This window comes from Heteronotia binoei, chromosome 20 (genome assembly GCF_032191835.1).
Source record: "Heteronotia binoei isolate CCM8104 ecotype False Entrance Well chromosome 20, APGP_CSIRO_Hbin_v1, whole genome shotgun sequence".
NCBI classification, from domain to species: Eukaryota; Metazoa; Chordata; class Lepidosauria; order Squamata; family Gekkonidae; genus Heteronotia; species Heteronotia binoei.
In genome coordinates, this window is record NC_083242.1 from 17,116,616 (window position 1) to 17,132,139 (window position 15,524).

At 49.3% G+C, this 15,524-nt stretch overlaps 1 protein-coding gene across 1 annotated transcript in view; it reads right to left on the reverse strand.

The window, feature by feature from the left end:
- Positions 1–206: 206 nt before the first annotated feature.
- ERCC4 (ERCC excision repair 4, endonuclease catalytic subunit) overlaps positions 207–15,524 on the reverse strand; it is a 29,964-nt gene continuing 14,646 nt past the window's right edge. Inside the window, exons 5-11 of the mRNA XM_060260851.1 lie at positions 13,455–13,635; positions 11,621–11,749; positions 10,851–10,961; positions 7,778–8,351; positions 5,807–5,899; positions 3,487–3,599; positions 207–2,091 (exon numbers count right to left, since the gene is read on the reverse strand). Coding sequence (XP_060116834.1) covers positions 1,358–2,091; positions 3,487–3,599; positions 5,807–5,899; positions 7,778–8,351; positions 10,851–10,961; positions 11,621–11,749; positions 13,455–13,635 — 1,935 coding nt within the window. The 3' untranslated portion in view covers positions 207–1,357. The remainder of the gene's footprint in view (positions 2,092–3,486; positions 3,600–5,806; positions 5,900–7,777; positions 8,352–10,850; positions 10,962–11,620; positions 11,750–13,454; positions 13,636–15,524) is intronic.

Consider the following 15,524-nt stretch of genomic DNA (forward strand, 5'->3'; position numbering starts at 1 on the left):
ATGCCAAAAGCTGCAAGTTCCATCTCTGCTGCCTCTGCCCCTCCCCTTTAGGGTACATTAAGGTACTTGGATGAGGCTGTTAATTTTAAGGCTCAATGCTGCAGCAGGCGCATTATGTAACTGAAGCGGGGGGGGGGGGAGGAGGAATGTCTGCTCTGCTAAAAAAACCCCAACAACTTGGGGAGGAAAAACAAAAACCAGCCTGCAAAGAGCACCAGCGATGAGTTTATTCACAGGCATTTCATTGGCTCACCTTGGACAATATGTGTTAAAAAGATCCATGAAAATAGGGCATGTGCTAGAAGCAGACAACCGTGAAAACAATGCAATTACACCCCATTCCCCAAGATTCTAATTCTGCCCCACATAATCTCTAGAACCTTAGTCTGGAAGGGCAGACAAATCAGCCGCATGGAAAATCAAGGCTCCAGTTTGTGAACACGATGTGACAGTTCTATGCCTGAAGCGCGAAGGAGTTTACAACTGATAACGTAGCATCCTTTACCTATTCATCTCAATTAGTAAATACTTGTAGGCAGGGCTTTTTTTGTAGCAGCTCCTTTGAATATTAGGCCCACCCCACCCTAATGTAGCCAATCCTCCAAGAGCTTACAGTAGGCCCTGTAAGAAGAGCTTTGTAAGCTCTTGGACGATTGGCTACATTAGGGGGGTATGGCCTAATAGGCAAAGGAGGTCCTGCTACAAAGCCCTGTTTGTAGGACACTTCTTTGAAAATTTCTAGGCTGGCCATGCCAAAAGGCACCAAAACCATCCCAGAATGACGCAACACGTGGAGTCAATTCTCAAAAATATGAAAAGAGACACAGCCCAAGGGTGCCTTGGACTGAGCTAAAATGCAGGAGAGGAAAGATGGGAAATCTGAAATGTTCCCCTACGCATTTTTTTTTAAAAATCCCTGCACAGAGAAAACATTAAGGCATAGGGTATGCTAAAAATTTATAGGCTACCTATCTACACGCAAGGTGCCTTTTGTCAAATCAAACATGAGGTACCCTCACCTGCATTCTGGAGCGGAGTACGATCCCAAGGAGATTGCAGTGAATCATTCCCCACATCCGGGGCTTTTTTTGTAGCAAGAGCTCCTTTGCATATCAGGCCACACACCCCAATGTAGCCAATTCTCCAAGAGCTTACAGGGCTCTTCTTACAGGGCCTACTGTAAGCTCCAGGAGGACCGGCCACATCAGGGGCATGTGGCCTAATATGCAGATGAGCTCCTGCTAAAACAAAAAACCCTGCCCATATCCAAATACATAGATGAGCCCTAAAGATACTAGGGCAGTTACCAAAGGTCCTTTTTGCTCTTAGATTCACAGGGAGCCCCGATGGCCCTTCATCACCTCTTGGCTTTCCCTTGAGAAATGGCTTCTGTGTATGGCAAATGAATGAATTCGTAGAGCTGTTTGGCACCGCCGGCGTTGCCCAGCAGTTCCGCCAGCTGCTCCTGAGAGAGAGTGTAGAGTTCCGCCAGGCTCCTGACGCGATTCATGACGGCCTGGCAGTTCTTGGCGTTCACCCCCGGCATTTTGAGCAAGAAGTCCTGGGGCCCCGGGTTGTACTTGTCCGACTCGGGGAGGCTTTCTGAATCGGCCGTGATGGCTGCGGCTGCCACTGGGTCGGGTTGGAGCCGGTTCTGCTTGAGCTCCTCAAAGAGCTCGGCGGTGGCATAAGGGGAAGGGCACCAGAGGAGCCGGAGGCGGGGGAAGTGGAGGGTGAGCAGGACCAGTTTGGAAGTGACATCGTTGCTGGAGATCTCTTGATGGAGAGAAGCCCGCGAGGTGAGGGAGAAGGATTTGGCGGGGTCGAACTCAATGAGGAGCACGGGGCGCTTGTAGTAGCGGCACATGGAGACACACTGGCCGTAGAGCCTCCCGTTGTTGAGGGAGCCGATCAGGTCGCTGATGCTCTTGCGCTCCACGCAGATGTCGGGCGTGAGGATGTAGTCGCCGACTTCCAGGGTCACGGGGTCGACGTCGATGCCCCGGCGATGGATCAGAGACGGGAGCTCACTGCGAAATTCGCGCATGTCCACCACGATGCTGTGTTGGACGCTTTTCTGATCCTGGCCACCTGGAAGAGAAAGCAATGCCTGTGCTTCAGAAGGCTTATGCCCAATCCAATCCAGCTGTCATTATGCAAATCCTAACAGCTTGTTGTGGGGAGGAGTCTGTGGCCCAGAGGCAAGACATTAAGTTTTATTTATTATTTTGCTAGTGTGTTGCGTGTGCCTGAAAGTCATGGTGATTTCTGGTGACCCCTACTGGGGCTTCTTAAGAAAGCTGGCTGAATCAATCTCGTTTCCCAAGAAGGACATAGCAGTAATTTTGTTGAAATTACCATGGACCAACCAGGGGTGGAACCAACCAGCTTTTCAGAGGCTCCTCCTCTGACCATTCGCAAAGCTCTGCTGGCGATCCACAGGGCCTGAGTGGATAAAAGCCATGCAGGATGGGGGGCTCCAGTAAGGAGGTGTGTCAAGACCCAAATGGGGATGCCACCTATTTTCAACAGGAAAATCAATTAAGAAAGAGACGACTGCAGATTTATACCCCGCCCTTCTCTCTGAATCAGACTCGGAGCAGCTCACAATCTCCTATATCTTCTCCCCCCACCAGACACCCTGTGAGGTGGGTGGGGCTGAGAGAGCTCTGACAGAAGCGGCCCTTTTAAGGACAACTCCTGTGAGAGCTATGGCTGACCCAAGGCCATTCCAGCAGGTGCAAGTGGAGGAGTGGGGAATCAAACCCGGTTCTCCCAGATAAGAGTCCGCACACTTAATCACTACACCAAACTGGCTATCAAGGGCAAGTGAACCGCTAAGTTCAAGGGCAAGTGAACCACTAAGGTGCTTTAAAACTATATAGTAACATGGGTGAAGGAAAATGAACATAGGCTGTGATCACACGCACTGAATAATGCCCTTTCAATCCACTTTCCAACTGGATTTTGCCAGTTCACACAGTAAAATCCAGCTGGAAAGTGGATTGAAAGGGCATTAATTAGTGTGTGTGCAGCCATAAAGTTCCTAACGTGACTAAAGTTAACTGTTCTAGTCTGTTAGGCTCCAGGCCTCGGCCTGCTCACTCTCTCCCTCACTTTATCTTTCCCCCCACACAGCAGCCATCCTGCCTGCTTGACCTCTCAGGAGGAAAGAACAGTGCTTGCCTCCTGAGAAAGCTTTTAAGCCATTCTCCTCAGAGCCTACTTGGATGCCGATTGGCTGAAACCAGTGCCAAGCATTCTGGGGGGTGTAGGCTGTCTCTCTCTACTGTGACACAAGCCTCACAGACTCCCTAGGCCCACTAGGCCTCTGTCTCACAGCACAGCACAGATCATGACAAGGAGAATTAAGTGAAACTGAGCAAGAAAGCTGGCTGGATCCCACCCGCACTTTCTCTAAACTGAGCCAAGAAAATCTGGAATCCCACCCCCCCTCCCAATAGCCCCGTGAGCTCAGCCCCTGACCTGCTTTGCGCGTATCGGTGGAAAAGGCAGCGGGAGTCCCGTCCCTTGCTAGATCCAAATTCGTCTCGTCTCGTCCTTCTCGTTCTTCAGGGATGACCATGCTGGCCTTCTCTCTGAAACACCACAAGCGGGAATGTTTTCAGGGCAGCTTCCAACCGTTAACAATTCGGGTCTGAGTTGTCTGACGCTCCCGCAGAGCGGTCAATCTAACACTCGCCTCAGAGTCATACCAAAGGCTGCATGTCCCCCAAGCCAAGGCAACAACAACACCAAGGGGAAACTGAACCCTGCGGTCGGCACAAGTTCAAGCAAGCAAGCAAGCATGTGCGCCTTAGCCACAGAAGAACAGGCTAGCCCAGGGGTGGCCAAATTGTGGCTCAGGAGCCACATGTGGCTCTTTTGCACAAATTGTGTGTGACTCTCAAAGCCCTCACTGCCCTGTCATCCGGTTTGGAGAAGGCATTTGTCTCTTTAAATCACTTCTCCAAGCCAAACCAAGTGAGCTGGCAGCTGGGAGAATGCATTTAATGTTAAAGTTTCTTTCTTTCCACCTCTTCCTCTCTCCTCCCCATCTACTTTCCTTCCTTCCTTATCTAATGCTCCTGTCTTGTGGCTCTCAAACATCTGATGTTTATTCTTTGTGGCTCTTGGTTAAGCAAGTTTGGCCACCTCTGGGCTAGCAAAATCAGACCCAAGTTCATCTAGTTCAGCATCCTGTTTCCCGACAATGGGGGGGGGGGTATCAGTTGAGCCATGCTGACTTATAGCTGCTGACAGAGCTCTGTCCTCCATCAGTGTTTCCAGAGCCCCTTTATACTGACTGCTGCATCTTTTGCCAATGGCTTTAGGGTGCATGGGGTATACTGCCAAGTATCTCACAAGTTCTTGTATCTCTACCACTGGAGAGACCCGGGACTGAACCTGGGATCTTTTGCGAGCAAAACACGTGTTCTCCCACTGAGGCACAGCTCTCCTGACTGTGCATGGAAAAAACCGAAGGGCTGAAAATAGCTGTGGGGGCATGGTATCTGTACACGTTACCAGAAAATGGAGGAATCATATCTGTCTACCAGCTGAGGGAAATATTATTCATCCAAACACTCCTGGATTTCAATGTGGTGGGTGTTTGTGTGAATTAATTTTTATCTGGGCAATACTTGGCTTGCCAACTGCAATCCTTTTTAACTTTATTTATTTTGTATTTATATGTGGAAGTGGGCCTCTATGTGTGTGCATGCGTGAGTGTACCTGCACCTGGAAGTCATAATGACCTCTGGTGACTGACCCCTGCTGGGGGCCTGGAGGATATTCAGGGAGGCGGCTGAAAAAAGCCTGCCCCTGCCTTTCTGACTGCTGGTATTCCAAGGAGGTCTCTCATCCAAGCACTTGTCAGGAAAGAACCTGGAAGTCATAATGACCTCTGGTGACTGACCCCTACTGGGGGCCTAGAGGATATTCAGAGAGGTGGCTGAATAGAGCCTGCCCCTGCCTTTCCGACTGCTGGTGTTCCACAGAGGTTTCCCATCCAAGCACTTGCCAGAGTCAGCCCTGCTTATCTTCTGAGATCTGATGAGATCTGTCTTGCTTGGGCTATCCAGGTCAGGGCTCAGTTTTGTCTTAAAGCACTGTCTAGGGCAGGGGTGGCCACACGTGGCTCTTTCACACATATTGTGTGGCTCTCAAAGCCCCCACTGCCCCGTCGGCTGGCTTGGAGAAGGCATTTCTCTCTTTAAATCCCTTCTCCAAGCCAAGCCAGTTGGCAGCTTGGAGAATACATTTAAAGTTGATTTCTTTCCACCTCTCCCTCCCCCATCTATTTTCCTTCCTTCCTTCCTTCCTTCCCTCCCTCCCACCCCCCTCCCTCAATAATCTAATATTCATGTTGTGCGGCTCTCAAACATCTGGCATTTTTTCCCCTATGTGGCTCTTTCGTTAAGCAAGTTTGGCCACCCCCATCTCAGACAAAACAAGGCTGGAGATCAGCTCACCCTACCCTCTGTGGAACGGTTACTTTTTAAAAATCATTACATAATACTAAAGCATCTCACACAGTCCCAAGCTCTTTCTACAAGTTGCTACCTTGGTAAGACCGGGCGGGGAGGAGAGCCCAGGATCTGCATAGCAACAAAGCTTTTTCAAATCTCTTAACTGGAGTGACAAATTCTTCAGCAGCAAACAGGCAGGGCAACCCCCCTGATGCTGAACACGGAAGACTGGTTTGGAGAAGCTGAAAAACGCTATTTGATGACACAGAAAGGGATGCTGCAAAACACAAAGCAAGCTGAAGGTCTGCAGTGCTTGCATGCAAGCTGCATGTTACCGAATGAGTTTCTCGAACGCTTCTTTTTCCTTCCTTAGCGTGGTCAGATAGCGCTGCTCTTCCGTCGACCCTCCATATATAAGGAAGTAAACCCTGCAAGGCAAGACACAAAGAGCGGGGGTCACTGGCAGTGTTCCCTCTAAGCTGAGTTAGGGTAAGCTAGCTCACAGTTTTTTAGCCTCCGACTCACACATTTTTGTCTGAGCTCAGGAAAAATGGCCCCAGAGCAAACCAATTGATGCAGTAGCTCACAAAATAGAATTTTTGCTCACAAGACTCCACAGCTTAGAGGGAACATTTGTCACTGGGGGAGGTGTGGGTACTTGTGAGTTTCCTGCATTGTGCTAGGGGTTGGACTAGATCGAGGGTGTCAGACATGCAGTTCAGGGGCCGAATCAGGCCCCCAGAGGGCTCCTATCAGGCTCCCGAGCAACTGGCTGTCATCTGCTTCCTTCTCCCTCTCTCTTGCTTCTTTCTGCATCACAGCTTGCTTTAAAAGACTTGCTCAATTGCACAGGAGCTACAGAGCAAAACCTCTATTTTCTCCATTGGCTGAGGCTCCCCCCCCAGTCCCCTGGGGAAGGAAGGAAAGAGTGAGAGCTTCCTTTGCCCAGTTCCCTGGAACCCATGGGAGAAATACAATGAAAGCATCCTTAAGACCAATGAGTGCTAACTTTTTAAGCATGTTTTTTTTAAAAATATATATATATTTGTGTTTCTCTGTGTTCTTTATAAAATTTATATTTCAACTACCTAATCTTAAATAGGTGCACACATGGTCCAACCTGACATAGCTCGGCCCCTCAAGGGCTCATTTATGTCAGACCCGGCCCTCGTAACAAATAAGTTTGACACTCCTGGACTAGATTACCCTGGAGGTTCCTTCTAACTCTATAATTCTATGATTCTATGTCTCCTGGAGTGCAAGAGACCATGCCTCCAAATGCAAGAAAACCGCTATTTTGGGGGGGGGGTCCTTGTTTAAAGGTAAACTTGACAGCATGGATTTTAAGTTCCAGCAGTGTTCACAAAAAGCAGTTGCGCCAACATTAGGGACACCTGATCTGAAATGTGCTCACTCGGGAATGACACTCCCAGTGGAGCCCAAGAGCAGTTACTTGCAGGGAAGTATCCACGGGATTGCTGTCAGAAGAAGAAAAATAAAACAAAGGTAAGATGGGGACCAGGAGCAGATGGGGACTGAGCAATGGCTCAGTGGTAGAGTCTTCCTGGCAGGCACAAGGGCCCAGGTTTCATCCCTGGCATCTCCAGCAGGGGACACTAAATTCCTGTGCCTGAAACCCTGAAGTGCAGCTTCAAAAGAGACAAGGCTGACCACCATAAACCACAATCAGGCTCTGGGTAAGGCAACTCTATGTGTTCAAAAGAGGGAGGAACCTGCTTTGACCTGCGTAGCCCAGGTAAGCCCAATCTCATCAGATCTCGGAAGCCTAAGCAGGGTTGACTCTGGCGAGCACTTGGATGGGAGACCTCCTTGGAATACCAGAGCCAGGAGGCAGGGACAGGCTTTATTCAGCCACCTCCCTAAAAATCCTCTGCCTCCACCCGCCCATAGGGGGTCAGTCACCAGAGATAGCTATGATTTCCAGGTGTGTGCACACACACACACATGTACACACGCACATAAAAATACAAAAATAACAAAAAAGGAAGGAAGCCAATTTCCAATGCTGAAGGGACATCCCCTGTTTCCCTCCCTGTCTCTGCACCATGACTAGACTAGGAAACATAAATCATGCAAAAAAAATAAATTATACAGTTTTCCTTAATTTCCACAGGCTAGAAAACCCTCTTTTTGAGATGATGGGGAGGGCAGTGAGGAATGAAAGATAATCACAATTTCTTCCACTGCAGATTCTAAACAGTCCCAAGGACTATTAGAATTATTATTAGAATTAGAACAATCCCTTTTTTTGGGGGGGGGGGGGTGCCCTGCTCACAATAACATACCTCAAAGGCTTCCCGGGCCTGCTGGCCTTGTAAATTTCCAGCTGGCGGACAAAAGTCAGCTCCGCATCATACAGGACAACATATCTGGGATCCACCTCATGCAAGACTCGTGTGAGGGCATAGGGGTCGCTGCAGCCGCTCAAGGGATGGATCACAGTCAGCGGCTCCTTCAAGATCCCGTAACAAGATTCTGAGGGCAGGTCCAGCGGGAAGTCTTCGGGTCTGGCTTCCCCACCGCTCTCCTCGCCGCTGCTGGCCTCTTTGTGGGATTCTCGCTCCCCCGCACCGTCCAGTTCGCACTTGCCCACCATCTGCGTGAGAGTCAGTTCTCGCTTCTGCTTGCTTTTCTTGGGCCTGGAAGACTTCTTTTTGGCCCTTTTTGCCCAAGGCTCTCCGAGATCTGCGCCCTCATACTCGGCCGCCTTCCTATCCTTCAGGAATGCTTCACTAGCTTCCTTGTCCTTCCCAAAGGTCTTGTGGTAGAGTCTCATCAGAAAAGCCTCAGCCCCAACAATGATGAATTCTTTCAGCTGAGCACATGTCCGGTCATCCCCTGCACAGATAAGTGTTCGTCCTGCAGGTTGGAAACAACAGCTCTCTTTTACAGGATGGCAAAAATAAAGTGGATCCCTTCTCCTTCCACCCAGAAAGACAAAAGAATTTTGATAAAAAATTGGCGATGGGAAGTTAATCTCTCCCTGTTTTTAAACCTAACTGTTCAAATTGATAAATAAAGAACTGGTTCAGACATTCAGGCCACGTTTCCAGTTTTCTCACTTGGTTGTATAGAAGAAAATGATATCGGATATTGGATTTATATTCCCACCTTCACTCTGAATCTCAGAGTCTCAAAGCAGTCACAATCCCCTTTACTCCCCCCCCCCGCTCACAACAGATACCTTGTGATGTGGGTGGGGCTGAGAGAGCTCTCCCAGAAGCTGCCCTTTCAAGGACAACTCCTACAAGGGCTACGGCTGACCCAAGGCCATTCCAGCAGCTGCAAGTGGAGGAGTGGGGAATCAAACCCAGTTCTCCCAGATAAGAGTCCGCGCACTTAACCACTACGCCAAACTGGCTGGTTTGAATCCTGCCAATAGTTTCCACAAACAGAGTGTGTGTGTGTGTGTGTGTGTGTGTAGGGGGGGAGATTTGCTCCTTCCCTGACTCTTTTGTGGAACTCAGATTCCATCCCATGCTGTTCTTAGACCCCCCCCCCTCAAAAAGTAGCATTTTAGCAAGTTCAGTGGGCTGAAGCAGAAGATGGAAGGCAGAGAAGTTCCCTTCAGTTAACGGAAACGCCTTCTGCCAGCAGAAATGATGGACTGGATCGAACCCCCATCGTTCAAATGAGCAGACAGCCGGCACCCCTCAGAGAAGGCCGCCCACCTGAAACAGCTTTTAGGCCCGGTGCTGCTTCGCCCTCCAGTGGAGAGTCCACTTAGCCAGCATAGGCCAACAGCCACTGATGGATCCGTCCTCTTGGAATGGCCTAATCCCTTTCTAAAGGCACCTAAGATAATGGGTGTCTTTATATCCCTTGGCAGTGAGTTCCACAGATAGATTATGTACTCTGTTTCCCATCAACTGTACTGGCAGCCTCCTTTTTTGTAATTCTGCATTCACGTGTTCAATGTTCCCTCTAAACTGGAGAGTCTTGTGAGCAAAAATTCTACTTGGTGAGCTACTGGCATTCAAGTGGTGAGCTATTGCATACATTAGTTTGCTCTGGGGCCACTTTTCCTGAGCTGAGACAAAAATGTGTGGGCTGGAGGCTAAAAAATTGTAAGCTAGCTCACACTAACTCAGAGGAAACACTGGTGTTCATGTGTGCACCTGGAAGTCATCAACCTCTGGTGATTGACCCCTACTGGGGGCCTGGAAGGATATTCAGAGAGGTGGCTGAATAAAGCCTGCCCTTCCGACTGCTGGTATTCCAAGGAGGTCTCCCATCTAAGCACTTGCCAGAGAAGAACCTGGAAGTCCTGGTGACCTCTGGTGACTGACCCCTACTGGGGCCTGGAGGATATTCAGGGAGGTGGCTGAATAGAGCCTGCCCCTGCTCTCCCGACTGCTGGTATTCCAAGGAGGTCTCCCATCTTAGTACTTGCCAGAATCGACTCTGTTTAACTTCTGAGATCTGATGAGATTGTGCTTGCCTGTTCTATCCAGGTCAGGGCCCTTGAGTCCTAATATTTTTATGAGATTTAAAAAGTGCATTTCCAATAAGTCCTAATGGCTTGATGCTGCTGACTTTACTATGGCTGCTTGTGAAAGGGCCAGGCTTGTGCGGCAGAAGCTCCTTCTGGCTCTGAGATGACTGTCTCCCCCCCAGGAATACAGACAGTGGCCATTTCTACCTTAAAAAACACTCAGCGCAACTATCCTCCCCCTTTATGTAGCCAGTTTCTCTGACCCTGCCAGAATGCAAGGTCCACGTGAAGTGAACAAAACCCACTTGGAGGAGAATGCCAGTTCTCAGGTTACGGGAAAGATATGGGGTTAGGCAACCCCAAAATTCAACTCAGTCACGAACTCAACAGCTGCACCTTCCCAGTTATAAGGCTATCAGAAGAATTAAAAAGGTAAAGGTAGTCCCCTGTGCAAGCACCAGTTGTCTCTGACTCTGGGGTGACGTCGCATCATGTTTTCACGGCAGACTTTTTGTTACGGGATGGTTTGCCCTTGTCTTCCCAGTCCTCTACACTTTCCCCCCAGCAAGCTGAGGACTCATTTTACCAACCTCGGAAGGACGGATCAACCTTGAGCCGACTACCTGAACCCAGCTTCCACCAGAATCAAACTCAGGTTGTGAGCAGAGCTTGGACTGCAGCACTGCAGCTTACCACTGCACCATGGGGCTCCATCAGGAAAATTACTGAGATCGCAATGTGAACTGTTGTGAGCAGTTAAGAAAATTGCAGAGATACTGTTTTTTAAAAAACACTGAAATAGCTATTGGTCACTGAGAGAAACCAGAGACAACAGACTTGTGCTCCCCACTACACCTTCAAAATGTCCTCCCCCCCTCCCCACAGATTCAGTGGCCAAGCACTTCTACACTCGCCTCCCACACCTGGCCCACCAAGAGCGTCACTGTTGGCGTTCTCCGTCTCAACCTCCTGGAGCACCTCTTTCAGGGCTTCCCACTTCGGATTGCTCTCCAAGATCAATTCCCTTCTCTGCCCTGAAACGCAACGGAGAGGGGGAAAGTCAGTTTTTGTAGGTTGGCCTTACATAATTGTCAGCCTAAAACATTTCATGGGAACAATCTCAGCATCCCAAACAATGCATAGTTGAAAAGAGAAATGCGAAATGGCATCTGTCCCCCCTTCCCAGTAAAAATGCAAGTATCTCTGGTGATTTTTAAGCTATGGAAAGGGATTCTTATACCTCAGGGGTGGCTAAACTTGCTTAACGTAAGAGCCGCTTAGAATAAACATTAGATGTTTGAGAGACACAAGACATGAAAGTCAGATGTTTGAGAACCACAAGACAGGACGAAAGGGAGGGAGGAAGGCAGGCAGGTCGGCAAATAGATGGGGGAGTTGAGGTAGAAAGAAAGCAACTTTAACTTCACCAAGCTGCCTCAAAGAAGTGATTGGCTTGGTTTAGAAAAGTGATTTAAAGAGACAAATGCCTTCTCCAAGCCAGCTGATGGAGTGGGCTTCGAGACCCGCATCATATGTGTGAGAGAGCCAAATCTGGCTCCTGAGCCACAGTTTGGCTACCGCTGTTAGAGCTGTTGGACTGGCCTTAGTGGGCAATTTAACTGCAAAGTACAGGTGGAAAGCAATGCAGCATAGCTGCTAACCACCAATTTTTAAGTGCCAAAGTTTGCTATACCTTTTTCTTCCTCGACATCTGGTTTCCCAGAAGTTTTCCTTTTCTTATTTTCCTTTTTATCTGGAAAGTGATAAACTCGGCCCCGAGCGTTTAGGAACATGGAAGTGCTGGAATCAAGAAAAAGCCAGCCTAGGAGATGAAGAAAGGTGAACACGTTAGACATTGCAAATACCAGGTTTTGTGGCTTTCATTTCCTTTCTAACTGCTCCATTGAAGCTGTGGCGCTAAGGTAAAAAAAGAGCCTCCTAAGTTGCAATTCAGCCTGTGGCTGTGAGTTCCAAAGGTTAATCACGGTAATTTCAGCTGACATAAAGGAAGCTCCTCGCTCTTTCCTTCCTTCCCTAGGGGACGAGGGGAAGGAGCCTCAGCCAATAGAAGGAAGAGAGGCTTGGCTCAGTAGCTCTGTTGTGAAATTGAAAGAGCCTGGGAAAGCAAGCTCTGCCTCTCCGCCTTCCTCCCCAAGGGAGGAGCCTCAGCCAATGGAAAAAATAGAGGCTTTGCTCTGTACCTCCTGTGCATTGAGTAAGCCTGGCAAAGTAAGCTGTGATGCAGAAGGAAGCAAGAGAGAGGGGGAAGGAAGCAGATGACAGCCGATTGCTTGGGGGCCTGATAGGAGCCCTCTGGGGGTCTGATTTGGCCCCTGGGCCACATGTTTGACACCCCTGCTTTAGTGTGTGTGTGATCACAGTGATAATTGCTCAAGCTTTGAAAACCAAAACATGACCCAGCATTCTAGAATGGTTAAGGATGATCTGGTCCCGTTACATTCATGAATAAACAAACTTAAGAATGACCATGCATACATATTTCTGGGAGAACGAAAGGATATAAATCTGCTTTATGTATCCAGCACTGGCCACCATTTATTGATCAACGGAGCCGGACGAAGAGAACAAGGAATGTAGAATTCCGGCAGGAGGGGGGCGTCCCAGTGAGCAGCAGGGGAATGGGAGGGGCTTCCCACCAATTTCATCCCCACTACCCACCAAGGAGCAGGCTGAGAGCACAACTCAGGGTTGTCAATCCCCAGCTGGGGGCAGGGGATCCCTGGTTTAGAGCCCTCTCCCCCGCTTCAGGGCTATCAGAAAGGTGTTCCATTATACCCTATGGAGACTGGTCCCCACGAGGTATAATGGAGAATCGATCTGTGAGTATCTGGGGCTCTGGGGGGGGGGGGGGGGCAGCTGTTTTTTGAGGTAGACGCACCAGATTTCCAGCATAGCATCTGGTGCCTCTCTTCGAAACACCCGAGTTTCAAAGAAATTGGACCGGGGGATCCAATCCTATGAGCCCCCCAAAGAAGGTGCCCCCATCCTCCATTATTTCCAATGGAGGCCCAGGGCCTCCTGGTACATCCCTCACCAACTTGTCAGCCTCACCTGGCAGCCTTGGAACACATGCACATGAACCCAGATCTCCCAGCAAGGCTGACGGCACACGGGGATTTGAACCGGGGCTTCTCAGGTTCTAGGCTGATGCTCTCAACCACCACATTGAGCGGGACCCCTCCTCAGCTGTGCCCCCTAAGAGACGTCGCAAACAGCTCTCTCCTCTGCCTCCCTTTGCCCTTCCTCCACCCGCTCGGCTTATGTAATCACTGACTTTTTTTAGATAAAGAAACAAAGTTGAGGTTCTGACGTGAGCATTGCCTATTTTCAAGCAGCAGAAGTTTGGTGGGAGGCTGAATAAATGAACTGTCAGCGAATCCTACTGCCTTCTGGCTGGCTGCAAACACTCACTTAGAAACATTAACAGGGTGCCTGTTTTATGAAGTATTACAGCCCTGCTTGGCTTGTTAAGAAAGGGGGGAAAGCTGGGCCGGCGCCGCTCATACCTGAATTCTGACCAAAGGCTTTTTCTGAGGCCCTCAAGGATTCCAGAAGGTTCAGAAAGGTGACGCAGTCGTACTGAGTCAAATACTGCAGCAAAGTCCGGAGAATCTTCAAGTCTTGGACCAACGATTTGGTTTTCGTGCCCAGCTGGTGCCAAAGCGGATCCAGATAGTGGCGGATTGTCTAAACACGGGGTGGGGGCGGGGTGGAGAAAGCGGCACAGCTGCTCTGAACTGAAACACAGGAGACAGCTCAACCCCCAGCAGGTGTAAAACTTGAATTTTGCATTGCACATCTCTCTCTCTCTCTTTTTAAAGCAAAAGTTTCTAGTCCTCATGAATGCCGGTGGATATTGGGACCATTGTCCACCACATTTGTCAGCTACCTTTCCGCCAAGAGGCCAAAATTGTTTTGGCTGCTGAAGACTCAGAAATACAAAGGAAAGGATGAAGGAGAGATGGAAAACTTCCAGGTCATGTGACTGTGGGTACCCCTGATCTATAAAGAGTTTCCTTTGCCATCCCAAGCTTTCTTCTACATACCTTTTCCTGGTGGTTTTTTTTTAATTTGTGTGTGCGTGCAGGTATGCATCTGGAAGTCATAGAATCAGAGTCGGAAGGGACCTCCAGGGTCATCTCGTCTAGGGGTGGCCAACAGTAGCTCTCCAGACGTTTTTTGCCTACAACTCCCATCATCCCCAGCCATTGGCCATGCCGGCTGGGGCTGATGGGAGTTGTAGTCAAAAAACATCTGGAGAGCTACCGTTGGTCACCCCTGATCTAGTCCAACCCCCTGCACAATGCAGGAAACTCACAAATACCGCCCCCTCAATTCACAGGATCTTCATTGCTGCCAGATGGCCATCTAGCCTCTGTTTAAAAACCTCCAAGGAAGGAGAGCCCACCACCTCCCAAGGAAGCCTATTCCACTGAGGAACTGCTCTAACAGTCAGGAAGTTCTTCCTAATGTTCAGCCGGAAACTCTTTTGATTTAATTTCAAGCCATTGGTTCTGGTCCTACCTTCTGGGGCCACGGAAAACAACTCCCCCCATCTTATGGGGGGGGAGACACTCTCTCCCTGTTTCCACCCACCCTTACCCACTCCCTGAGCAGCCCAGTATTTGAGCAGAACAGCCCAAATGTACAATCTAAACAGAACAATAATGGCAGATTATGACAGCAGGACCTGCCCATCTGCATACCCAAATCTCAGCTACTTTGTGTACAAGATTCAGCCTGGCCCCACTACAGTCTCAACACTGAACGATTTGCTCCTCTTGACTCTTGGGGTTCATGCCATTGATTCCATGCAGATAGGTGGATTCCAATGCAGCCCGACTTAATTGGTCCTACCGCACAACAGCCAAGTGCATAAAGTCGATTCCATTGTTAACAAGCGTCCGAGAAGCCTGCCAGGGCCTTGGAGAGATAATAAAACACTCTTTTTTATGTGGAGACATCGCTGAACTAATAACAGATGTCTCGGTCCTTCATTAAAAAAGAAAGAGGATACAGACTTCCCCTGCCTAAACAAAACGCAGCTGGTGGAAAGATAGAGAAAGAATCCGGCCAGAGAGCGCCACGGCTGGCTCGTGCCCCACGACATTCATCACGCTGCAGACGGGGTCACACCATCCCAAAAACAGATGCGCGAGCCTGCAAAGCCGCACACCAAATTCACGAAAACTAGCAAAAACTATGACCGATTCCCTGCTCTCACGCTCCTCTTCTCTGCGGGGCTTCGGTTGGATTTCACACGATCTGCACCAGGACTGCAACTCAATCCACCTCTTTTGCGCAGTGAACAAGATCCTCTAAAAAACAGTTTTTGTTTGCTGCGTGCAAAAGGCAGATAGTGGGAAATCTGACAGAAGTCCCACAGATAAGAGGAGCGTAAGAGCGGCATAAGGTTAGTGCGGAATTGGTCTACGATTAAAAGTGGCGGTGGGGAAAGACATCCTGGTAAGCGCTGGGCTGCTCTGCAGTGGGTGGCAGCGGAAAGAACAAAAATAACACCATAGTTAGGCACCCCAGCCAGGGCTTCAGTGGATCAAAATGCGTGAGAGAATCAC